Genomic DNA, 23,406 nt, shown 5'->3' with positions numbered 1-23,406 from the left:
TGATCATCGCAACTTTGTAAGGCACATGGCGGCTACCCAAAAAGTTATCAGATGTGCTTTTGTCCTAAAAGGGATGTCGGCTCGCTTCGGTGCAAGATAAGCCAGAGCGGTCGAGAGGCGCATAAAGTCTGCGTGCATGAAATTTGCGCCGCATGTGCTGCACTGCTTCAGCCTCACGCCACCATATATTCGATTAAGTATAAAATTGTACTAAGCTAGTTAACCATACTAATGTTCACGACCGCCTCCTCTTTATTGTCAGCCTCCGCTCTGCGGCTTGTCACCTGGCTTAGAACTTGGTCGGAGTACAACACGTGACTCCGTTTTCTTGTAAAGATGTTCTTAAAGAGCGTCTTGATACCGTCCAAACTTTCCACCACAGGGTAAGCAGTGACGACGCTGACGGAGAAAAACACCCACAAAAAGGTGACAATAATGTAGCCCCGGAAAAACGTTTTTGTGAAAATGTAGTGGCTCCCGTACAGAGGCATTGGGAAGAGCACCAAGAAGAACAGGACAAAGAAAACAGCCAAACCAATACCGTAATTCCTCTTGCGCTTCATCATGGCATCTTCCTCCTGTTCTTTGGTGAGAACAATTTCGGTCAGGTCTTCTCCGCTCAGAACGTTTGTCAAGCCTTGCTCTTTGTCGTACTCAGAGTCGTCGACCTGTTTAATCTCGGTCTTCCATTTATTCCAGTCGAAGTCTGCTGGCTTCAAGTAGGTGAACAGTGGCACAAACACAACTGGCACAAATATGGCCGCCGTGTTACCAGCTGCCAGAGCACGGTATGTAGACAATGTGGCAATCGTCACAGATTTAGATGCCGAGTAGCTGTACCCGATCCAAATAGCCAGCGAAATACACGTCGAGAGCGTACTGCTGGCGACGAACGCAAATGTAGAGAGCTTCCTCCAGAAAAGCGTGCAGATCATTGGAATAACGCAGACGTTGACAATAATACCGGAGGCAGTGGTGATGAACGACACGTCGAAGTTGGCCTGGCCAAGCCCGATAGCCAGTCCAATAGCCACCGCACTGAACAAAATAACACTCACGTGCGTGACGAAAACCAGTTTCTTGCCGTCTGCTTTGGGGTTGATGTAAGACTTGTAGATGTCGTAGGTCAGCAACGAAGACACAGCCACTGTTTCTGAAGAATAAGCCGCGGTGATTGCCATAAAGACCATCAGCAAGATGCCTATGGCACCACCTTTACCCATAATCGCGTACGCAGCAATTGGTAGCACCAGCCCGTTGGAGAGCTGTTGCTCTGTGAGTCCACCTGGGACCGGAAAACTGCTGGTTTGTTCCAGAGCACGGCACGCCAAGCCCATGGTGGTTGCCAATGCATACGGCAAAGTGAACCAGCACAGGCCTCCGAGGGTGTATCCCGTAAGCGCTCCAGCAGGATTGGCCGCTATGGCTTTCTGGAACAGCTGGGAGTCGACGGCAGCTGCCCATCCGGCTCCGAGCAGAATAAGTCCAAACAGACCGCTGTTCACGGACGTAAACGTCAGATACGAGCCGTCCAGATTCTCTGCCACAGGGTAAGTCTTGGCAGCCTCCGTCAGAAGCTCCCAGACTTTTTCTGGGGATCCCAGCACATCTGATGTGGCATAGACCTCAAACATTAAGGTCATCATGATCACGAAAATGATAACCACGTGAGTCCAGTCGGTCAAGAAGGTGGCTTTGATACCACCAATCAGAGTGTAAACTATGACGAAAACGGGCAAGAGCACGCAGGTGGCTTCTTTGCTCATGCCTGTCATGTTGGAAAACACGGAGGCACCGTTGATGAGCAGGTTTGCAGTGTAGACCACCTGCTGAGCAAGAGAGTAGAAGCACATAGTCAGATGGCCAACGGCTCCGAATCTCACCTTGATGATCTCCTGGAAAGTGTGGGCGTTTGGCGCCTTTCTTTTCAGCTCGATGGCCATAGTGGCAAAGATGATAATCTGGACACACGCACCTCCTCCGTACCACCAAGCGGCAGATATTCCAAGACTGTAGGTCGTGGTGGTGGAAAGAAGCAGAGTGGAGGCGATGGTCCAACTGGAGACCACTGCACTGGCTATAAGTCCTGACTTGATGGACCGCTTTGCGGTGGACAGCATTTCCGAGTCCTGGATCTCATTCATGTAGCGCGAGAGCAGCCACGAGATCAACGCCATGGTGACGGCAAAGACCGCACCCACACCAATCACGATCCCGTAACCGACTCCCTGAGAGAAGATGATGAATTGTCCGTTGGAAGTGTCGATAGTCATTTTGGTGGTTACAAGAACAACTACATGATGCTAAATATATGTTTGTGGCGATAAGTGAAATTATCCAGATGCTCCAAAAAAAAAGATTATGCATATATTCATGCGCGAGCGATTAGTTCCTAGATAAGACGATAATTGTGCATATTGCATTTCTTTGTTCCAGTTACTGGAGACAATGCTGCCGTTGCGTTCAGGGCCATGCGGCTGCCCACCATCTGTCGATCGCCCCGCCACCGCTGGCAAGCCGGCGGTTCCCATTTTCCGCTTTGCATCCAGATACATAGCCGCTAAGAGATGGTGGTTTTTGATAAGATAGCGTGAAACTTTATTTGCCTCCAAAGCCAGCTATCACGTATTGCAAACATATGTCCAGTTTCAAGAACATCAAGCGGGTGCTCATTGCCAACAGAGGCGAAATTGCTGTGCGGATCATCAAAACATGCAACAAGTACCGGCTTACAGCCGTTGCCATCTACTCGAAAGAGGATCTCGAGTCGCTCCATGTGAGTTTGTCGGATGAAGCGTATCTTCTGAGCGGCGTTGGAGCTAACGCATACACCAACATCCCAGAGATCATCGAGCTGGCCACGAAACACAACATTGACGTTGTCGTTCCTGGCTACGGCTTTCTTTCTGAGAACTCAGACTTTGCAGCAGAGTTGGCCAAGAACGGTATTCTTTTTGCCGGTCCTTCGTCAGAATCTGTTGAACAGTTTGGCCTGAAACACCTGGCTCGTGATATTGCAGTCAAGGCAAACGTGCCTGTGGTTCCTGGAACCAGCCTGATCAGCGACAGCGAGGAGCTTATTTCCGAATGCAACAGAATCGGCTACCCTGTGATATTGAAAGCCACGGCAGGAGGAGGAGGAATGGGACTTAAGGTGTGCTATAACGAAAGCGAGCTTGTGGCAAACTTTGCCGAGGTCACTTCCCGAGGTACGTCCCTTTTCTCCAATGCCGGCGTGTTTGTGGAAAAATATATTGAGAAAGGTCGTCACATCGAAGTCCAGATGTTCGGCAACGGTCTCGGTGATGTGGTCACGTACGGGGAAAGAGAATGCTCTATCCAGAGAAGACACCAGAAAGTGATTGAGGAATGTCCCTCGCCATTTGTGTCTGATCTTGGTAGCAAGCACAATTTGCGCGAACGTCTCACCTCCGCTGCAAAACGTCTGGCCTCCACCATCAAATACAAGTCCGCCGGCACGGTCGAGTTCCTGGTGGACGACACGACTGGCGACTTCTATTTTTTGGAAGTCAACACCCGGTTGCAGGTGGAACACGGAATTACAGAAATGGTGTATGGCGTCGATTTGGTTTATTTCATGTTGTTGCAAGCAGAGTACGAAAGCAACTTGTCTGGAGTTCCTGCTGAAATTTTGAGAGCAAATGTGAAATACGACGCAAACGGCGTCGAAGTCCCCAATGGCCATTCGATCGAAGTCCGTGTGTACGCGGAAAATCCAGTACGCAACTTTGCTCCGTGTCCCGGAGTTTTACACAATGTCTCGTTACCAGAAGACGGCATTTACGGGGACTACCGGGTGCGAATTGACCACTGGATTGAGACCGGTAGCAAGGTGTCGCCTTACTTTGATCCGCTTCTTGCTAAGGTAATGGTCTGGTCTCCAGTCCGGACCAGTGACAACATGATTGGAGTTTTGAAAGATATCAAGATTCAGGGCCCAGTCAACAACGTGGAGTACTGTATAAATATCCTGGACAGCCCCGAGTTCCGCTCAGGAAACACGCTCACCAGCTTCTTATCAGGTTTTGTGTTCAAGCCGCATTTGATTGAATTCGAAAGCGGAGGAGCATACACCACCATCCAAGACCTTCCTGGAAGACGCAAAGTCAGGTTCGGAGTGCCTATTGGTGGTCCAGTTGATCCGCTAGCTCTACAAATAGCAAACGTCATTGTTGGCAACCATTTGCACTGTGAAGCTCTCGAGATCAACCTCAAGGGACCAGCCATACGCTTCCATGCCCCTGCAGTGGTTGCCCTTGCCGGTGGCAATTTCAGAGTCACGCTTGATGACAGGGACGTCCCTATGTATACAGAACTGTTCGTTCCTGCCGGAAGCCTCCTTGAAATAGAGGAGCCCTTGGGATCTGCTGCAAAGTGCTATCTGGCAATTAAAGGAGGATTCCCTGGAGTGGCCAACTACCTGGGCTCCAAGGGATGTCTGCCAAGTCTGCAGCTCGGTGGCCACCAGGGAAGGATAATACTCCCGGGGGATTGTCTTGATATTTCAGAACGGGAGCCAATCGAGGTCTTCAGAACCGGCTACCACTTCCCAGAGTCGCTCATTCCTGACTACGAAAGACTCACCAACTTGGTCCGTGTTATTGGAGGTCCGCACGACACGCCAGACATTGTCTCTGAAGAAGGAATGGAGCAGCTCTACTCTATTCCCTACTCCGTCAATTTCAACTCCAACAGAGGAGCCACGCGTCTGGACGGACCAGAAATGAAGTTCAGCCGGCTTTCGGGCGGTGACGGCGGTGGCCACCCAAGTAACGTGCTGGAGTATCCGTATCCAACGTGTGGGTTGTCTGCCGTTGGGTCTGTGATGACTCTGTATGGGCCAGACGGAGCCACTGCCTCTGGATTTGTGTGCATTTTTGCTCCTGCTGAGGCAGACTTCTGGAAGTTCGGCCAGGCTGCTATCAACAGCAAAATACACTTTACTCCGATCACCTACAACGATGCTATCAGACTCATGAAGCAGCGAAACGAGTATTTGGAGGAGATTTCTAAACGTCCTAGCAGCTCGTCCATCAAGTTCAACGACGAGCTTCCTGAGTATGAGCCGCTGCAAAGCAAGGTCGGCAATTTCTTATACAGACGGGAACCATCTGCAACCTTGCCGGAGGTTTGCTTTAGACAGGCTGGAGAGAGAATGATTGTGATCGATTTTGGCAACCTGGAATTCGATCTGCTCAAAAACGGCCGCCAGCATGTGATGGAGACAGAAATCAGAAAACAATTGCGCGGAATGTTTGAGAGCATTGAGTGCTGTACGGGTGCCATGGGAGTTCTGTTTGACCCAATGGAAGTGGACAGATCTGATCTGCTGGAGAAACTGATCAAATTGGAAGCCTCTATTCCGCAGATCGACAAGCTGAAAATCCCGTCAAGAACATTTAGATTGCCGGTGGCCTTTGAACATTCGGCCCTTGACCACTGTTTGGAGCGATACATGCACTCACAGCGCTCTCATGCCACCTATTTGCCGAAGAATACTGACTATCTCATGAAGGCGAACCTCATCAAGGACATGGAGCACTTTAAGAGCTGCATTATCGGCAAGCCCGAAATGGTGGTTGCAATCACGTTCCTATGTGCTAACGTTCTGATGGCCACCGTGGACCCGCGGTGCAGGCTTTCTGCCTCGAAGTACAACCCGACACGTACGTCGACTCCTAGCGGAACAATTTCGACCGGCTCTGTGTTGCAATCTATTTATCCCCAGGAGTCCCCTGGAGGATATATGATGTGGGGCATGACGCTGCCCAACTGGTACTGGGACACGTTCTGCCGAATCCACGAGAATCCCTGGCCTTTCAAGGTGTTTGACCAGGTGATTTTCTATGAGGTTGACGAGGAAGAGCTGCAGAGAATGAACAATTTATTGCTGACGAAAAAAATGAAGATCGAGCCAACAGAGGGTGTCTTCGATTTCGTGGAGTACAGGAGTTTCCTTGACTCAATTGACGACGAGCTGAGGGATCTGAAGAAACGCAAGCTTTTGGCATTTGAAGAGTGCAATCGCGAGGAGCAGGCGGACTTTGAGCTGTGGCAACAGGAAAAAGCTGCTGCTGCTGCCTCCAAAACAAAATCGGACGACATCAGCAATGTTCCTGGAGCAATCAAAATCACGTCGCACATGCCATCGAACGTGTTCAAAATTAAGTGCAAGGAGGGAGAAGTTGTTGCTAAGGAAGACCCACTCGTAATTCTGGAGGCTATGAAGATGGAAATTCCTGTGCATATCAAGGACAAGTCGAGTTTCGCAAAGTACAAGGTTTTGGGAGTTATTGTCGAGGAGGGTGATATTGTGAACCCAGGTGATGTTCTGATGATCATCAAGGGGGTGGAGTCGACCTAGATGATGGGGTATATTTCCGATCGATTTGCAAATATATATTATGAGAACCCCTGCTTGTACCTTCACTAGCTGAATTCTTTGTACAAACCAGCTTCTAACTTTCCGCTGGCCAGTTATTTCATGATTTCTTTGACTCTACTCCATGAATTCCCACCTCTTTTGAATTAAGCTCAGCAGGACGTACAATTGGACTTCTATAACCTACATAAAGCTATTAATTTAAAAACCTATTTTTTTAATTTTGGCTCAAAGACAACGTCCACTTCTTCGACCTCCTCGTCCTCATAAATGTAGTAGACTGTCTCGTTAACCTGCGACCGTCTATCTGGCCAGAAGTAGTTAGTGACAATGTACACTGCGAACGATGAGAGGAACCCATAAAAGTAAGACATGTACCATAGCTCCAAAATACCAGCATTCACAGAAACGCTGCCGACTTCTGATGCCAGGCCCGGGAGACATGGCACATTGCCAGCCAGAAATGCGAGTGCAGCACGCCAGTTGAATCCTTTGTAGTAGCTGTACCTACCGTTAGGATCGTACAAGGCTGGGACGTCCAGGTGCTGTTTTTTTATCACCCAGTAATCAGCAATAATTATGCCAGTAATGGGAGCCAAAAAGCTCGAAAGACCGGAAATAAAAGTAACCAGCTGAGCTGCCGAGTTTTCAATTTTCCATGCCTGCAGCACCCAGCCGGAAATGATAGTGATGATCACTGCTCCTCGACGGATGTTGATGTACTCTGGAAACAGCGAGACGAGGTCGTTGGCCCCAGTTATGACGTTGGCGGAAAGATTCGTGCCGATTTGCGAAATACACCACGCGGCACACACGAAAAAAGATGCGGCACGGCCTTTGGAGCCAGTAGCGGTCCAGTGCTCTGCAAACTCCGTTGGTGACCAGATGTAAGACCCGTACACCATTTTGCCGGCGGAGGAGGCCACCAAAGACATCATGGTCACAAATGTGGCCCAGGCAGGCAGCACCACGACCTGCGCATATTGTGCCTTAGAACGGTCGTTCATGTACCTAGTGAAGTCGGCTATGTTAGTGGCCATGGTGGCCCAGCCGGCGACATTCGAGTTTAGCAGTTTCACGTACAGCCACGAGCGTTCTGCTCCATGAACTGTGTATTCCTGATTCCAGATGTCGCCGGAGTTTCCTGCCATCTTGGCCATTCCTGCCGCTGTTCCGACCAGACAAGCAGCCGCTATGACAGTCTTTAGAATAAAGAACCATCTGAGCTTGTGTGGGGGGATAAGAAGAAAGGGAAACTGCACTGACCAAAACACAAAATGGCCAATCATTTGCGGCGAGGTGATGCCCATGGAGGATGGAATTTTGTTTGGGATACGGCCAAAAGAGGGCCAGATGGCCGTGATACAGGCCGTCATTGCCAGCGAGCCCGAGAATGTCTGGATCGAGTGCCAGAAAATTGCCGTGATGCACCGGGTGATAACTGCGAATTTCGAAAAATGATAGCCAAAAGACGAGCGCACGGCGACGGGGAAAGGGACGTGAAGAGCGGCTCCAATGGCGCCGTTGAAAATCAACGGCAGCCCGATAAGCACCATGCCTACCATGGACGTGCTCAGACCTGTTTTCCAGGTCATTCCCATGAGCAGCGAGTTGGACGGATTCTCAACGGTCTGCATAGATAAGTAATCCGAGGCCCAGAAGCCGATAATCATGTACACGTTCCACGTGCGTCTTTCTGGCGGGGTGACGTCGTTGTCGACGTTTGTGTTGACGCCGTCAGGCGCGCACGAAGATTTCTGTTTCGGCAGACGCCATTTCTTCACGGTCAGCTTCATGATAAGGGGGTAAATTTTTTGAGTGGAATTTAGATAAGGGTCGGACTTTTAAGCCAAATCTCGAGAAAATTCAGGCACAAAATGGAAAAGCAGTACTAAAAGTTCAGACAATTTGCAATGATTGAGATACCTGGCAGAAACGTGTATCTGCTGGACGACGGTATTTTTAGCTAGTTCTGGCCAGGTGCTTTTGTTTACGGGTCCACATATGACGAGACTCATTCAGCCAGACACTTCACTTTTACACAAACGCTTTTAGCGGTCTAGCAGATATCACAGCTATCTGCTCGGCTCGTTGCAAAAATCTTCAAAGCCAGCTATGGTGCAATTTAGGAATGATCTCGGCTATGGCTGCGGTTGTGGCCTACAACAATGATTATATATCAGGAATTTGTGGCAAGGACGTTTACCAATGGTTGAAATACATGACTGCTTTTGCATCAGTAAGGCAATATTATCAATTGTGGCAAAGCCGTCTATGCAATTGGTGGTACTGGGTCCATATTCGAAATGCCCAGCGAACTCTCAGAGCAGTGGCCGCAGACACGCGTAGAACAAAACGGGGCCCGACACCAGCATAGAAGCGCGAATGTGTACCTAGCTGCGATTCTGCCAGCTGCTCGGCAACACGTTGCGTGGGTTTGAAAATACGACCACGGATGGCTCAATTGGACGGAAAATAACAAAGACAGCCGGAGCTGATGAGCGAGCTGCATCTAACAGAGCCAGTACAAAACCCCTATATGGACTTTACTGGCGTTTGGTACTAAACTTGATCGGCCGGTCTGGCGCTTCTCAAATCGACAGCTCAGCACGTGCTACTCGGGCGGTATCTAAAGCTTGTATATATTTCAGCTCTATAGCGAGTGAATGGCCTTGTTAATCTCCTATATAAGGACTAGACACTGCCTTGATACGGCAGCACTGAATACGCCAAGCGAGAACAAAGTTGAGCCCAGAATTTGGCGGTACGCTTTGGCTAACCACTCTTCAAACCTCGAAATCTTCCAATGATGTGTTGGAATTAATCCCAATCGTGGCTACGGAACCAGCTTATCGAAAAATAATTTTTCAATATTTTTTATGGTCTTGCAGAAACCGACACCCCCCACACGCCAGGTGTACACGATCTACACGGACGGCGCGTGCAGTTTCAACCACGACCCGTCGCGTGCGAAGGCTGGGTATGGCGTGTTTTTTGGGGACGGCGACCCGCGTAACACTGCCGCGCCGTTGGCGGGCCCTGTCCAGACGAACAACCGCGCAGAGCTGAGTGCTATCAAGCAGGCTCTGGAAACCATACTCGAGGAGTTTGAGTTTGGCAACGGCGAGCAGTACCAGATCCTCACGGACTCGGAGTACTGTGTGAAATGCATATTTGTGTGGTCGAAGACGTGGCAGAAGAACGGCTGGAAAAACTCGAAAAAACAGCCCGTGGCCAACCGCGACCTGATCGAGTCGATCCTTGGCCTGATAGACCGAATTAACGAGGAGTACGCTCGCCATGGTTTTGGCACACTGACCGTGGACTGGGTGCGTGGGCACGCAAATAATCACGGCAACGAGATGGCAGACGCGCTGGCCCGTGAGGGGGCCACGATGGAAAGGAAGTAGCATTGGGCGATGAAGTAATTTCCAGAGTATTTCATCATTGGTTTTAGGGCGAGGGCCGCTGATGAATCTTTCAATGACTACACTTCTGCTATGATTCTGAGCCACGACAAATAGGAGAGTAGATAATGCTATTGGCTTTGGAATTCAGGCATGGAATGGCTCCTGCTAGTCTGCGACTGATTGCGAGCTATGGTAGATTGATTTTTGCCAAAAATGCTCGGGTTTTCATATCCCATACGGATATATGGTTGCAAGAATAGGCTAGATGGTTATAGGCCGGTCGATCGGTTCTTGCCTTCTGTTGCTGGGTCCAAAACAGGAACCATGGGTAACGGCTGTCTCGTTCACGGACATTGAAAAAGTCTTGAGCTCGCGATCATAATTCAATGCACTTCATAGAGCTAAAACTTCGAATCTCCATGACTGCTCGGTCACAGGTCAATGGCCTTGCACTAAGTCTTACTATTGAGATTAATTACATGGAGCTAGGCCACACAGGCGCCTGGCAAGCCTTACAAATCTATCGTACAAGCTAAAACTACAAAGCACCTCAGCATTCGGCTGAAGTTCGAACAATCTGCACCCTGAACGAAACCAATCCTTCATCTAAAAGTATATCCCGCACAGCCGTGCAGTTTTAAAAAAATTACAGTAATATCCTCATGTTCCTACGACGATCCGGGATCCGCACCCTGGGAACACGCGCGCTATCCATCCCAGTCGGGTCTCCCATATACCATCATGATATCGATCTTCATGGCGACCCCGTGGTAAACGTCTTCACTGACGGCTCGTGTCGCAACAACCAGAACTCGGAACTCGCCCAGGCCGGTGCTGCTGTGTTCTTTGGCGTTAATGATCCACGCAACTATGGGTTTGTGCTCGCTGAAAATCCCACCAACAACAGAGCAGAGCTGCTTTCCGTGCACGAGGCCACGCGAATCATTCTCAGCGACCTTACAGAACACACCCATACAAAATTCCAGATCATGACAGACTCCAGGTACGTGATCGGGTGTCTGACAGAATGGTGCCACCGATGGCAGTCCAACGGGTGGCGGAACAGAAAGGGCAAATATGTTGCCAACCAGGACGAGATTCGGGCGATCTTGGTCAACGTACAAGCAATCAACTCCCAGTACGCAAACATCGGATGGGGGCCACTATGCTTCAAGCACGTTTACGGACACAGTGGTATTTACGGCAACGAGATGGCAGACCAACTGGCAACCGCGATCAGCGGAACTGCACTGGCAATTCCCGCAGCTACAGCGCCAGACACGACCTAAAGCTTTACCTTCCCAGTTTGTGTGTACACATGAATATGATATTTGGATTAAGCACCGCCTTACTCCTGCAGACCCTCGATCTTGATTCTGGTCGCCTTGTTCATGTAAGCGTTGTAGGTGATTTTGGTGACCTCTGACTGCGGGAACTTGAGGAACGGGATGTCGCTGCACGACGACGCCATCAGGTAGCCGTAGAACACCTGGATGACGGTCTCGTCGGCGATGACCAGCACATCGTTTGTCAGACGCTCGATCTCCATGATCAGCGGCTCCAACTTCAGTGCCAGGTCGTGGTAGCAGTCGGCTCTCGGGTACCGGTGGTGGTACGGATCGAGCTGGTGTCTGTGGTAGTCCTCTGGGAATTTCTCCTTCAGCTCTTCGTCTGTGAGCCCGTGGGCGTCGCCAGGGTTCAGCTGCGTCATTTCCGGGCGGTGTGTCACTGTCAGCCCCACGTCCTTGAACACCTGCGCCAGTTGTGTCGTGCGCAGTCTGACAGACGTCCACACCTGCAGATCCGCAGGCAGACCTTCGTGGCCCTGCTCCTGGTAATGTTTGACCATCGTGTCGAAAATCTTACGCGCGTACTCCTGGCCCTTGGCGTCCAGCGGCGGGTCGCTCTTGAAGTTGAGCTTGTTGTTGGAGCATCTTGCGAAATAAATAGAGCCCTTCTTGATTTTCGAGTTCATGAGATAGAATATTATTTTCGTCGTGAGGAAGTCGTGCTTCGACCTGTTCACCAGCAGCTTCTCGCCAAAATTGATAAACTTGATGTACGTGAGCTCCTCCTCGTCCATCTCCTCGTACGAGTGCGCCACCACGCTGACCCGCTTCTTGTAGTCGGCAATCGCCTCCTCGGCGTCCCAGTTGATGTAGTCTGGCGACTTGGCGGCGTCGGCTATGTTGCTCTCCAGCAGTTTCGGGTCGTCGATCAGGCTCTCGATGAAAATCACCTTGACGTCGTGCTGCTGCAGCACGTGCGCCAGCTCGCGTCTCTGCGAGCTCACGCCGTTCACCGCGTCGTAGATAGCAATCTGGCCCATGTCGTTCTGGAAAAAATTGAGCACGTCTCGCACGGCCAGGTCGGTTAGTTCCTGGCGCACCCGTTTCGCCTCCTCGCTTTCCGGCTTTGGGTCGAAAAACTCAAACGGCACGTGTTTCGTCTTCTCTCTTCTAATGTCGCCCAAATGGAACAAATTGGCCCGAACTCCCAGCCATCGCAAATACCTGCACAGACTGATCGACAGGTTGGTTTTACCGCGCGCAGGCGGTCCCACCAAGACGATGCAAATACACCCCGCATGGTACAGCTTCCCAGAGTCGGTCGAGTACAGTTGCGCGGGAGACACATGGAAGCGCGACACGGTCCTGTGAATCTCGTCTACGTCCTCATGGACGTGGGGTGGAACATGTCGCTCGTTCTCGTCGTTTGCGCCGTTTTCGTCGCCTCTCGACGAGGGCGGGAGCCATCTGTTCTGCCTGCGTGCAGAGTAGTTGCCCGGGATCTTGGGCTCTTCAATTTCGGCCAGGTCTTCGGACATTTAATAACAAGAACGCAGCCGGCTAAAGGATAAGTATATTCCTTTCGACCTACATATTTTTCCCCATAATTTTTATTGTAGAGAAATTACTAGCCACTTATCTTCCCAGCCACATTATCGTCCTACCCCCGCGCTACAGACGGATCTTGGTCGAAGTGCCGGACCCCGAGTACAGCAGCTCGACGGCAAACGCGCCAAGATGGACGCGCATCACGGCCGACGTGTCGATCTCCAGCTGGCCGTTCAGCGCCTTGCGTAGAATGTCGGCCCCTATCCCGCTCGTCGCATACGTCACCGGGATCCGGGGTGTCCTGTACAGTCCCGGTGGCACCACTATTCTTTGCTCCTTGCTTATGTAACCCAGGATGGTCTTATCGTGGCTCGCCTGCGCTTCGATGAGGTCCACCACCACCTCGCTGTTCGCGACTGGGTTGAACACCGTCAGCTCGATTTCCGATGACATAATATGCATTGTCGAGTCGACAAGAAAAATACTCTCGTGCGCCACGGGGTGCAAAATATTTTCTTGTCGCGAAATCTGGGGTAGCCGCATGGGGACCTGGATGCCGGCCACAAAGGCGGCCAGTTGCGAATCGTGACGGCCGATAACCTCAATCACCGGATACAGCCCCGACAGATAAGTGCCCAGCATGCGCTCGAGCCGAGACTTATCGATATCCGTGCCGAGTTGCATGATGAGCTTGGCACTGGTATTGCTGTAGTTTTCGGGAGTTAAGTGCACCGGGCCCGGTTCTATCCGGCCAACTGTTGATCCGTTGTACTGAAGGTCGAACTTGAGTCCTTCGAGGGTGCTATCAAGGTTCAGGCTGCTGGAAACAGCCGCGTTGATCACCATGGCGCAGTGATTAGCAGAGGCTTCAAGCAGCACAAGCTCGTTAAGACGGACGTCGAGACTCTTGAAGAGCCGGTCGTTCGGAACAGCAGGCACAGAATACTCCAGTTCTGTACTTAGACCTGTGATTGTCGTCGTCATAAACTCCGAAACAACCTGGATATCCAGCAACGGGCTAATTGACACTTTGACGGCGGTGCCTGTGGCGAGATTTTGAACCAAGTCTTTGATGAGGCTCGAATTTTCAGGCTTGAGCAGTGCATCGTCAAGCGATACACCGATGGTTTGTTTTTTGCAGCGCAATTTCGAGGATTGCCAAGTTTTCATCTCCAGAGTCGTTATGTTTGGGCCGCAGTGTACCTTTCCCTTCACAAACGGTATGTCAATATCCGACACATCAATGCCCTCCGAAACGTTGTACTTGATCGAAACGTCCGACGACACCAACAACGCATCTCCGTGTGCGCGCACCCCGAGATACTCAATGTCCACAGCTTCGATCCCGCCGCCAAAATCTTCGATTTGTCCAATAGCCAGCGCAGCGTGAACTTCAAGACCGCTGAAAATGTCCCGCATCCATCGAGGTTGCGTGCTCAGCGGGTTTGCCCTGACAATTATCGGGACCTCATGGTTGCATGATAAGTTCGTTAGCAATTTGCTGATTGTAGAGCCGTCTCCGCAATCCAGCAGCAGGTCCTCATCCAGGGGAGGAATGGTAAATTTTGTGGGTATCAAAGTTGGATCGTGAAAACCAAACTTGCCTGTGCTAACGGTAGCAACTGAACAAACTTTGCTGCAACCTGACATGAGCACCTCCCAGCTCATGGCATCCGCTGTGTAGTCCACCAAACCCGCGCTTGATAGTCTCACAGCTGCAGAGCCAACAACGGTTCTGCCGTCGGCATTTATCTCCAGATTTTCCAGAACCGCATCTTTCATCACGCGTTGAACTATACGGCTCCCGTTCAGCTCTAGCGGCAAAGCTCCAGAAACCGTGTGCTGTCCCACTGAATGGCCATATACCCTCATACCGCACGCAATGGAGCAGCTGAAGACCACTTCCTGGGGCGTGCGACTGATTCGATTGACCAGCCGCGCCATCTCCTTTGTAGGTTTAATATATGCTATTACTTCAATAGTCTGCGGTTGTTTCAGCTTCACTGTCAATGGCTCCACCAAACCCACGCTAGCAATAGAGAGACTTTCCTTTTGCATGCACACATTCATATCATAGGGACCGTCAGGTGACACTTGGACGGTATTTAGCCCGCTTAATAGCCGGGCCCAATTTCGATAGTACGAACTAACTTGATCATAATCGAACTCCAAATTTCCCCGAACAACAACCTCAAACCCACCATCGGTCACATTTCCCACCCGCACATTGCCAAGATCAAATTTGGCGGCGTCGAGAAATGCCTGTCCCGTGCTCTTTATCAGCTTATACCCACCAATTGCAGTAAGAAGCAACAGGACACACACCAAGCCAATTATACGGGGATGCCGCAGCCGCCTTCTTTCTGGCCTAGTACTGCTGATTTCCGGAAGTGGTGCATCATACGGTTCTGGCGCCTGCTGAATTAAGGGGGTTTCCTCGTCAATCATACTTTTTTTATCACCTCCACACATTTCTTTTATCTCTAGATTTACGTAATCTATAAATCAGTTTATAGTTTGGGCTCGAGCAAGGCCTCGTCCATGAACTTCTCCGGGATGTGAGCGTTAGGAGCCCCTGTGAGCGGCACCTGTGATTTCCATTCGCCAACATTGTCGATGGTGTTGGTCAGCTTGTACTCTTTCTTGAGCTCGTCCAAAATAGCAGTGATAAATTGCTCTTTGTGATTGAAGTTGGGAATCAGGGTGAAGCCGTCAAAAATGGACTCCAGAACGTCTCTGGTAATCTCAGTGTCCTCGGTGATTTTTCCCTCTATCAGCTCGCTTAGCTGGTTGGAGCTCAGGTCAACAGAGTCGTACTCAGGTATATCAAAGACCAGATTCGAAATAATGCTCGTGAGTCTGCTCACTAAAGACTGTTTTGGAGCCACCTGGCTCTGCAAATGCACAACCAGCTTTCCGTGCTGAGACGAGTCCAGGATCTTGTTGTGGTAGTAATCAATGAGCTCCTGGCGTTTGATTGTCCTCAATGTCTCAACGTCCAGCTCCCTTTTGTCAAAATCGTAGAAGCCAGATGCAATGGAGTCCCAAAACCTGCTCCTTTCCTCAGAAAGATTCTTCACCTTCTGTAGTTTCTTGGTAATCACCGCGTTCACGTGCTTTTCAAACTCCTTGTCGCTCATGGAAGACAAGTTGTGTCCGATTTTCACCAGGAACCTTGACATTCTATCGAGTAAGTAGCCAGTACTTCTCTCGCTTTGAATCAACAAACGCAGACCAAAAGTGGTTCTGGTCTGTCTGATTCCAGAAAAAACAACGTAACCAAGCTGCTCCTTGGTCCTGAGACGGTCAAAGAAAGGCTCGTGGATTATCTGCGAAACCAGCTCGGCAAGCACTCTGTCACGTTGGTCCGTGATGTAGCCGAGCTGGATAAATGTTTCCACGCACGAGTTGACGTTTTCTTCATCAACGTTTTTCTTGACAAAATGGTATTCCTCGCCAGCGGGAAGATCCAACGAACGGCCTCTCGTAAATTGGGATTCTGTGTATGAAAGGGCCTTGGTGAGTTTCGAGGCCACCAGCCGGTTGATGTGCAGAGCTTCCTGCCTGCTGTAATTTCCAATCACAAACATCTCAACAAAACAGATTCCAAACAGGTTGGACACAAAGCTCTTCAACGAGTGGAATGTCGCGGCGTCAAAACAGTCTATCTGGTCGTCTATCATCCACGAGTCCTCGTTGATCAAGGCAGAGAGCATTGGTCCAATCTGACGGAAAGGCACGGAATAGCCAAAGTTTTTTAGGTTCCGCAGCATTTTCTCCTTGACTATGTTGAACCGTTCCTCTCTAGTCTCATCCCACACGGATTCGTCATTTGTGAATTTCAGCAATGTATTGGTGACCCTGTCCAGAAGAGTGTCGAGCTTGTGCGAGTATCCACTGATGGATAAACTCAATCCAGACCTTGCAAGACCAATTTCGTGGTGCAGACCTGCAATGCTTGCAAGGTACGACACACTGTTCAGCTCGTCATCCAGCATCTCAACAAAAAGAGAGAGCAAGACGGAATTCAGTGGAGTAGAGGTGGATCCCGGAAGGTTGAATTTGAGCGTGACGCTGGATCTTGGTCCACCAAGTTTTGTGTTAACCTTGTACCAGACGCGCGAGTCTGATGAGTCGCAGATCAGTTTTGGGTAGACGATACCTTCGGACTCATCTCTTGGAGGCTCGACCAGTGAGAAGTTTGTTGGAAGAAAGATGTTGCGTTCCGGTAAACTGTATTCTGCCGGAGCTGGACCGGTGTAGATCTCTGCCAGACTCTGCAACAACAGAGGCTCGATCTTGGAAGGCAGGTACTCTGTGCCATACCATTTCTCTGTCAGCACAGGCTCGTCTTCTAAACATTCCCTGGCAATCAGCATTGCGCGGAAGTTGTCCGGTCTCAAGTAAGAGAGAATATTGGTAATTGCCTCGGGGTCGTATTTTCTGACGATCATGGTGCTCAAGAGCTTTTCTGAGGGAATTGTTGAGCGCGGCGGAATCTCCTCAATTTTGCGCAACGGGTTCTGGCCCCGGGTGTCGTAGTACTGCAGTCCATGCAGAGAGCCGGCGAGTCTGCTTGCCGATTGGCTTGCTCCCGTTTTTTGCATGAACTTGAAGCTGGTGGTGCTCTGTTCATGCAGTTCCTGGAATATCCATTTCTGAGGTCCTTCCACGTTCAGCAGGCGGATGTATTTGAACACATGCTGCAACACTTCGGCGTAGTTTTTCAGGCCTTCAGGAGTAAGGTCGATATTGACAATGAACGCCGAATATCCTGCAGAAACCGCTTCGTGGCCGCAACTGAGATTATTGGCCCATCCTTTAGCTTTGAAATGGAACAGCAGAGATCCCTCCGACTCGTGGCCTATGAGATGAGAGAGATACTTGGCTGGTTTCGAGTCCCAGTGGGGTCTCGTGTCGGGAATGGGGAACGAGAGTTGTAAAGACCGCAGCTCCATGATCGGTTTGGCACGGATCAAGTAGCCGTTGTACGTATCAGAGTCAAATGGAGAGTTTCTATAAATTGGAGAAGTCGCGTTCTTGTTAGCAATGTCTGAGAACATCTCGACGGCCCATTCTGTCATGGTGTCGAGAGACCTGTTCGAGATAATGACTAGTCTCATGATATTTGAGGAATAGTATTTTTCGTGGAACTTGAGCAGCTCTGCTCTGACATCCAAGCCCTGTTTGACGGGCTCTTCGCCCAGGGTCACCTTGTTACCCGTCGAAAAGCCACTGTACGGATGCTCCTTGTTGGTGAGCGACTTGTTGAGCTGGTGCAGTCTCCAAACGTCTGCCTGCAGGTTTTTCTTGTTTTCCGAGTCCACAGCGTTGATCTCTCTGTCCTTGCAATTTGGGTCGAAAAGCGGCGAAATGAAGAACTGTGAGAACCTGTCTAGCGCCCCGTGCATCGCCTCGTTGGCCACCTCAAAATAATAATTCGTGTGCTCGGACGACGTGAACGCATTGCTGAAGCCAGAGTTTTTGGATAAATAGGAGCTGTACTCATTTTCAGAAGGGTATTTGGAAGTGCCCATGAACAACAAGTGCTCGCAAAAATGAGCGAGTCCAGGCAACCCCTTCGGGTCCTGGAACGCACCCACGTTCACGTCCAGCGCAGCAGCCGACTTGTCTGTGGTAGGGTCAGAGATCACGAGCGACACCAGTCCGTTCGGCAGCTCGATCAGCCGGTACTGGCGGTCGTCGATGTCTGGCTTCTCAAGATCTTGGCACAACACTTTATATTGAGACATCATGCGCAGAGAACGATTTATTCGAGTGCCAGCAAGACGTCTTGAACAAAGTGTAAATCTTGAGAGCATAAAAAGAAACAGAATTTTTTAGGGAATAGGTTCGGGCAAAATAAGCGGGTCGCATTTACAGGGAAAGCTATAATGGGGCTGTTTAGACAGTGTCGTCGTCAAACATGAATCGCGAAAGTAGCGGGTTCGAGGGCGCCGTCGCGCAATATCTCTCGTCTCCCTCTGGCCTCGAAGCGTTGGTGTTACCCGCGAGCATGCTCTGGATGGAAAGAGCTACAGTCTGCAGGGAGTGCGCGGGCGACCAGCCGTCGTACAAAATATTGAGACAGATGTGGCCATTGGAGTAAATGTGGGGGTGGATCGGGATCGGATGCGATCGCACAAACTGCACCTGCGGGGGAGCGAAGGGGTAATCTTTATCGATTATAAATCGCAGACGAAAGGTGTCTGGGTAGAGCGGGTTGTCTGGGACTTTCATGTCCACATATTGCACGCTGATGTCGTCGGACGGGAGGAGCTGCAACGTTGGGCTCGACTGGAACAATTTGAGCTCTTTCAGGATCCGCGAGGAGGGATTGGGCATTGCGTAGAAAAACGGCACAATTATTGATCCCCGAAACCGCTCACGTCAGCAATAGCTCTAAAAGTTTTTATTTTTTGGTCACGTGACTAGCAGTCACGTGTACACATTTCTTTGCCCGAGGGCCCGTGCAAAGAAGGGCCTCGAAGGCGCTGTCGCAGGTCCTGCAGGTGCAAGCTACTCGAATTTGCAGGTGGCAAGCTCCACTGGCGGGAGGAGTTTGGTTCGAGGATAGCGGGTCTTAGTATTAGTCGGAATAGCCGAAGGATTGTTCGACTATACAGTATACCAGACCATGCCATCTGCACGTCGGCGCGATATTCTCGGTCTCACATACACCCCAAAAATCCGGTCTGGCCTTTGCCTGATTTTTCGCATTTCTAGGCCCTGTTACCCTCCCTTCTAAAAATAACTTCCGTATTTAGAACATTGTCTCACCCGAGACAATAACAGAGAAATACCAAATATAAATATATACACAACTCTTCATCCCCATTTTTCCATCATGAAGTCGTTCATTGTGCCACTCGTTTTCGTTCTAGCTAACATCGCACCGGCTCTGGCTACTCCTCCGGCATGTCTACTGGCGTGTGCTGCCGAGGTCGTGAAGAGCTCTTCCCAATGTTCGTCGTTGAATCAGATTGCCTGTGTTTGCAGCAATGAGTCTTCTGAGATGTCCTCTTGTTTGAAGTCCAAGTGCGGGGACGACGCAGACACCGCGGCCGACTCTTTCTCCAGTGTTTGCAAAGACGTGGGCGCCAGCGTCAGCTCCAGCTCCTCCCGCTCGGCCTCTTCCTCGAGTGCCGCAAGCTCCTCGAGCAGGGCATCCAGCACCGTCTCCAGCACCGCTGCCTCATCGAGCAGTGCCGCTCCATCGTCTTCTTCATCTGAGGCCTCTTCCTCTGTCACCACCACCTCGTCGGCTGCTCCATCTTCTTCCGCATCCAGCTCGGTCTCCGTTGCCGAGGAGTCCAGCTCCTCCACCACCTTGGCCACTTCCTCTGTTTCCTCCTCGTCCTCCGCAGCTCTTTCGTCGTCCATCGACGTGCAGGTCTCTGCGGGTGCCCCAGCTCTGGTTGCCAACGCTGCCGGCCTCGGCCTCGGTGTCTTGATCGGTCTTCTTTAGATACCCATATATTCTAGACCACATAAATAAAATACTACTACACCTCGAACCAGATATGCTACACCATTAAAAATTGTTTGTTTATTTTTGCGAAGCGCTCTGTATTGATGCTCGATATTCTTCCTCTGAAGCAGTACCAGGAGAACTACCAGGCCATTCTGGACGGCAATCCGCTGCCTTATGGCAATCTCCGCGGGAAGGTGCTCGACAGCGAGAAGTTCTGGAGAGATTACGGCGACTACGAGCCTGTCCTGCGCCAACACGTCCCGGAAAAATACCACAAATACTTCTCCACGCCCACGAAACCGCACGGGCACCGTTCTTTTGACGACTCAGTCGAGATCGGCCGTTCCTATAACCTGAGTCCTGTAAAAAAGCGCGAGCCTTCTTACGGCTTGAAGGACTCAGAAAAACTGGCGGACGACGTGTTCGACGCCGACAGAAAGATGTACGTTTCGCGAGGCGACGACGACGATCCCAGCAGGTCGCTTTTCCAGCAAACTTACAAGGTTTTGAGCTACGATCGCAGCGCGCAGGGCGAAAAACTAAACTCACTTGTGAGGAAGATTAGCACAGAGTTTGATGAGGTCAAGGACGAGAACAGGACGTTGCGGCGCGAGAACACCGACCTCCGCACAAAAATTAGACAGTTGCAGGACGACAACCACCGCATAACTGCGACGAGCGAGCTCGTGAAGAAGAAGTTCGACAAGTACTATATGGAGACGATGAAGCTGAGAGAGGTTTTGGCGGAGCTGAAAAACTCAGCCAGCTCTGCAGCTACGGCACCTGTGCCAGCGCCCGAAACCGCTTCTCCAGCCAAGCCAGAACGGCCAGCTACCTCCGCAAAAGTGGTTTCTGCCGACACCATAGACGATCAACTTGCATCCAACGAGGAGAGAATGAAACAGCTTGCTCTCACGACGCAGGAGGAGCTGGAAAAGCTTGAGGCCGAGAACTTGAAGCTGCTCAAGCAGAAGGAAGTTCTGAAACACAATGCCGACGTTCTCACTGTGATTACTGTTGGCGATGGAGTCATCAAGGTGGAACAGAAAAGACCCGAGACCCAAAAGCCAGACTCAGGCGAGCATAGAGCACCACAGGTCCAGATCAAACATCTAAAAGAAAACGGCACGCCGCCAAAACCCCCGGCCTCGTGTCCCGTCTGCTCGCCAGCTAGAAAAGTGAATTTTGATTCAGACGAGTTCAGTGATGACAGCGTGCCGCTGGACGACACCATGATCTACAAAAAGACGCACAAGAGCAATCTGCTCAACGCAGGACGCAAACACTCCTAACTCGTGGTGGATCATTAAGGTCGGTCTATGTATAATACACTACTTCTTTTTGCCCTTCTTTTTGTTTTTCTTCTTGCCTCCTGTCTCTGCCTGTTCCGACACAGGAGCCGCTGCTGGAGCAGGTGCAGTCTCTTCCTTGAACTCGACATTACTCATAATACTGGAGAATCCATCAAGATGTATGGTTTTCTTTTCGGAATTTTCGACCTTTGTCGTGGAGCTGCCTCTTGGCCCAAGAACGTTGATCATTCTGCTGAATTCCTTAGCCTTGTGCGTCTTGAAGTTCAGACAGATCCCGGTTTGAGGATTGTAGGTCTTGAGTTTGATCAACGCTTTGGCCGGCTTGCCGGTCTTGGCGGACTTCACGCGCGAGTGTGTGTATGTGATCGACACGGTTGTGTCCTCCGGGCTTGCCTGGAGCAGCTCGAGCGATTTCTGGATAAATTGGTCGCTCTGTTTAATTAGTGTCATGGACGAATATGTGAAAAAGTTGAAAACTCGATTTTGACATTCTACACTGCCATGATATTTGGCAGCTACGGTCACCAATATGTAGCGAACTGACTATTCAAATAGCAGCGTATTCCACTATCCTATAAACGGTCCCGCGGTCTTGCTGGTTCCTAATGCGGGCGAAGTCCCTATATTATCGATTCGTCGCTCGTACTCGGTGGGGTCCATGACGCTTGGCTGGTCGTCGTCGAGCGACTTCTTCTCGCTGTTGTCTCCTAGGTACGGAGGCGGATCCGATTCTGGAGTCCCCACGCGTTTCTTGGACTTTTCTAGATACGGCTTGGGTCCAAAAAATGTCTCTTCGTCAGAAGGATACTCCGGAGGCAGCTGCTCGCCCTGTTCTAGAAGAATATCATTCTTGATTAACTTTGGAGAATAGAGCGGTGGTGCGCCGATCGTTCCCTCGTTCTGGCTCTCGCAAAAACCCAGTTTCTTCACGTTGGCTTCTATGAAAACAAACCCGATCTGGCCCAGGTTCACTGAGACAGTGCACGGCCCGCCAACGGCTCCAATACACGGATAGAGCTCTGTTTTCAGGTTCTGGACGGCCTCGATTATTTTCTTTCCGTTGTGCGTCACGTAAACATTGCCGTTCGAGGCCTTATAGCCGATTCCTATCACGTCGCCTTCCAGCAGCTGGGGCAGAATAACAGGCAAGTCAGGGTCGTTGGGGAAAGGCCTGTTACTCAAGCGAAGACATCCGTCTGTCTGCACCGCAACCGAATAGGGATGCAGTCCAGGCAGCAGAAAGTTCGGATACGGTTTTGTGCAAAGACCAACAGAGACCATGCAGCGGCGGTGGTCGAAGTCGTAAAGCTTGGCCTCGAAATAGACCGTGTCGTTCTTGCGGTTTCTAATCGGCACTGGCAGGTTCAGAATGGCGCTACTCTGCTCAGAGCCGGAGAAAGAGATGTCTGTGAGGTCCTCGACGTAATAGGGCACTTTCTTGAACTGTGCCTGCGTATAATCAGGCCTCTTGGGCTGCAACAACGCGGTGGTCTCGGACGCCTCTTCAGCCTCTGAATCGCACAAGGACTGGCTCAGCTCGGAAAGTTGGTCGTAGTATGTTTCGAAATAGAAACTGCTGATGCCACGGTCTCTAATTAATAAATAAGTAGTGTCGATTTCGCCCGGGGTGTTATTAAAGCGCAGAATAGGAGGCTTTTCCTCGAAAAATCGTCTGGCCAGAACAAAGCGCAGTCTGTCCACCTTGTTAAGCGACTGGAATAGAGCCTGGTTGCGGTAGTTGGCCGGATTGTACTTCAGCACATCGCAGATCACGTTGTTCTCGTCGTCGTGAGCTCCAAGCAGCGAGTCTCTGAAGAATAAGTAATATATGAGGGTGACAAGTGCACAGACGAGCATCAGCGAAACAAGCGTGCAAAACACGATCAGGTAGGTCAGCTCGGCCTGACCCAGCCCAGATGACCCGCTCATTATTTATCAACAGTTATTCCGGACTTTAAATTATGGGGAA

General features: G+C 50.6%; 13 protein-coding genes across 13 annotated transcripts; 4 read left to right on the top strand and 9 right to left on the bottom strand.

The window, feature by feature from the left end:
* Nucleotides 1–215: 215 nt before the first annotated feature.
* On the bottom strand, nucleotides 216–2,273 carry KL928_004461 (uncharacterized protein; the record flags this gene model as incomplete). Its single annotated transcript, XM_043205162.1, has 1 exon — nucleotides 216–2,273. The coding sequence occupies one exon, from the start codon at nucleotides 2,271–2,273 to the stop codon at nucleotides 216–218; it is 2,058 nt and encodes a 685-aa protein (XP_043058528.1).
* Nucleotides 2,274–2,638: 365 nt separating this feature from the next.
* On the top strand, nucleotides 2,639–6,385 carry KL928_004460 (uncharacterized protein; the record flags this gene model as incomplete). The annotated part of the gene is made up of 1 exon (XM_043205161.1): nucleotides 2,639–6,385. One exon carries the CDS (start codon nucleotides 2,639–2,641, stop codon nucleotides 6,383–6,385), a length of 3,747 nt encoding a protein of 1,248 aa, XP_043058527.1.
* Nucleotides 6,386–6,612: 227 nt separating this feature from the next.
* On the bottom strand, nucleotides 6,613–8,199 carry KL928_004459 (uncharacterized protein; the record flags this gene model as incomplete). The annotated part of the gene is made up of 1 exon (XM_043205159.1): nucleotides 6,613–8,199. The coding sequence occupies one exon, from the start codon at nucleotides 8,197–8,199 to the stop codon at nucleotides 6,613–6,615; it is 1,587 nt and encodes a 528-aa protein (XP_043058526.1).
* Nucleotides 8,200–8,534: 335 nt separating this feature from the next.
* Nucleotides 8,535–9,813, top strand: KL928_004458 (uncharacterized protein; the record flags this gene model as incomplete). The annotated part of the gene is made up of 2 exons (XM_043205158.1): nucleotides 8,535–8,732; nucleotides 9,379–9,813. The coding sequence occupies 2 exons, from the start codon at nucleotides 8,535–8,537 to the stop codon at nucleotides 9,811–9,813; spliced, it is 633 nt and encodes a 210-aa protein (XP_043058525.1).
* Nucleotides 9,814–10,475: 662 nt separating this feature from the next.
* On the top strand, nucleotides 10,476–11,102 carry KL928_004457 (uncharacterized protein; the record flags this gene model as incomplete). The annotated part of the gene is made up of 1 exon (XM_043205157.1): nucleotides 10,476–11,102. The coding sequence occupies one exon, from the start codon at nucleotides 10,476–10,478 to the stop codon at nucleotides 11,100–11,102; it is 627 nt and encodes a 208-aa protein (XP_043058524.1).
* Nucleotides 11,103–11,161: 59 nt separating this feature from the next.
* KL928_004456 (uncharacterized protein) lies at nucleotides 11,162–12,640 on the bottom strand (the record flags this gene model as incomplete). Its single annotated transcript, XM_043205156.1, has 1 exon — nucleotides 11,162–12,640. One exon carries the CDS (start codon nucleotides 12,638–12,640, stop codon nucleotides 11,162–11,164), a length of 1,479 nt encoding a protein of 492 aa, XP_043058523.1.
* A 133-nt stretch (nucleotides 12,641–12,773) lies between these two features.
* Nucleotides 12,774–15,098, bottom strand: KL928_004455 (uncharacterized protein; the record flags this gene model as incomplete). Its single annotated transcript, XM_043205155.1, has 1 exon — nucleotides 12,774–15,098. One exon carries the CDS (start codon nucleotides 15,096–15,098, stop codon nucleotides 12,774–12,776), a length of 2,325 nt encoding a protein of 774 aa, XP_043058522.1.
* Nucleotides 15,099–15,160: 62 nt separating this feature from the next.
* Nucleotides 15,161–18,406, bottom strand: KL928_004454 (uncharacterized protein; the record flags this gene model as incomplete). Its single annotated transcript, XM_043205154.1, has 1 exon — nucleotides 15,161–18,406. One exon carries the CDS (start codon nucleotides 18,404–18,406, stop codon nucleotides 15,161–15,163), a length of 3,246 nt encoding a protein of 1,081 aa, XP_043058521.1.
* Nucleotides 18,407–18,554: 148 nt separating this feature from the next.
* KL928_004453 (uncharacterized protein) lies at nucleotides 18,555–18,995 on the bottom strand (the record flags this gene model as incomplete). Its single annotated transcript, XM_043205153.1, has 1 exon — nucleotides 18,555–18,995. One exon carries the CDS (start codon nucleotides 18,993–18,995, stop codon nucleotides 18,555–18,557), a length of 441 nt encoding a protein of 146 aa, XP_043058520.1.
* Nucleotides 18,996–19,628: 633 nt separating this feature from the next.
* On the bottom strand, nucleotides 19,629–20,033 carry KL928_004452 (uncharacterized protein; the record flags this gene model as incomplete). The annotated part of the gene is made up of 1 exon (XM_043205152.1): nucleotides 19,629–20,033. One exon carries the CDS (start codon nucleotides 20,031–20,033, stop codon nucleotides 19,629–19,631), a length of 405 nt encoding a protein of 134 aa, XP_043058519.1.
* A 192-nt stretch (nucleotides 20,034–20,225) lies between these two features.
* On the top strand, nucleotides 20,226–21,416 carry KL928_004451 (uncharacterized protein; the record flags this gene model as incomplete). Its single annotated transcript, XM_043205151.1, has 1 exon — nucleotides 20,226–21,416. One exon carries the CDS (start codon nucleotides 20,226–20,228, stop codon nucleotides 21,414–21,416), a length of 1,191 nt encoding a protein of 396 aa, XP_043058518.1.
* A 39-nt stretch (nucleotides 21,417–21,455) lies between these two features.
* KL928_004450 (uncharacterized protein) lies at nucleotides 21,456–21,887 on the bottom strand (the record flags this gene model as incomplete). Its single annotated transcript, XM_043205150.1, has 1 exon — nucleotides 21,456–21,887. The coding sequence occupies one exon, from the start codon at nucleotides 21,885–21,887 to the stop codon at nucleotides 21,456–21,458; it is 432 nt and encodes a 143-aa protein (XP_043058517.1).
* Nucleotides 21,888–22,004: 117 nt separating this feature from the next.
* Nucleotides 22,005–23,366, bottom strand: KL928_004449 (uncharacterized protein; the record flags this gene model as incomplete). The annotated part of the gene is made up of 1 exon (XM_043205148.1): nucleotides 22,005–23,366. The coding sequence occupies one exon, from the start codon at nucleotides 23,364–23,366 to the stop codon at nucleotides 22,005–22,007; it is 1,362 nt and encodes a 453-aa protein (XP_043058516.1).
* Nucleotides 23,367–23,406: the final 40 nt, after the last annotated feature.

This window comes from Ogataea angusta (genome assembly GCF_019207475.1).
Source record: "Ogataea angusta isolate 61-244 chromosome Unknown 61-244_NODE_9_length_489604_cov_89.567313, whole genome shotgun sequence".
In the NCBI taxonomy this organism is placed as follows: Eukaryota; Fungi; Ascomycota; class Pichiomycetes; order Pichiales; family Pichiaceae; genus Ogataea; species Ogataea angusta.
The sequence above is the reverse complement of the archived record's forward strand: the minus strand, read 5'-3'. Positions and strand labels throughout refer to the sequence as shown.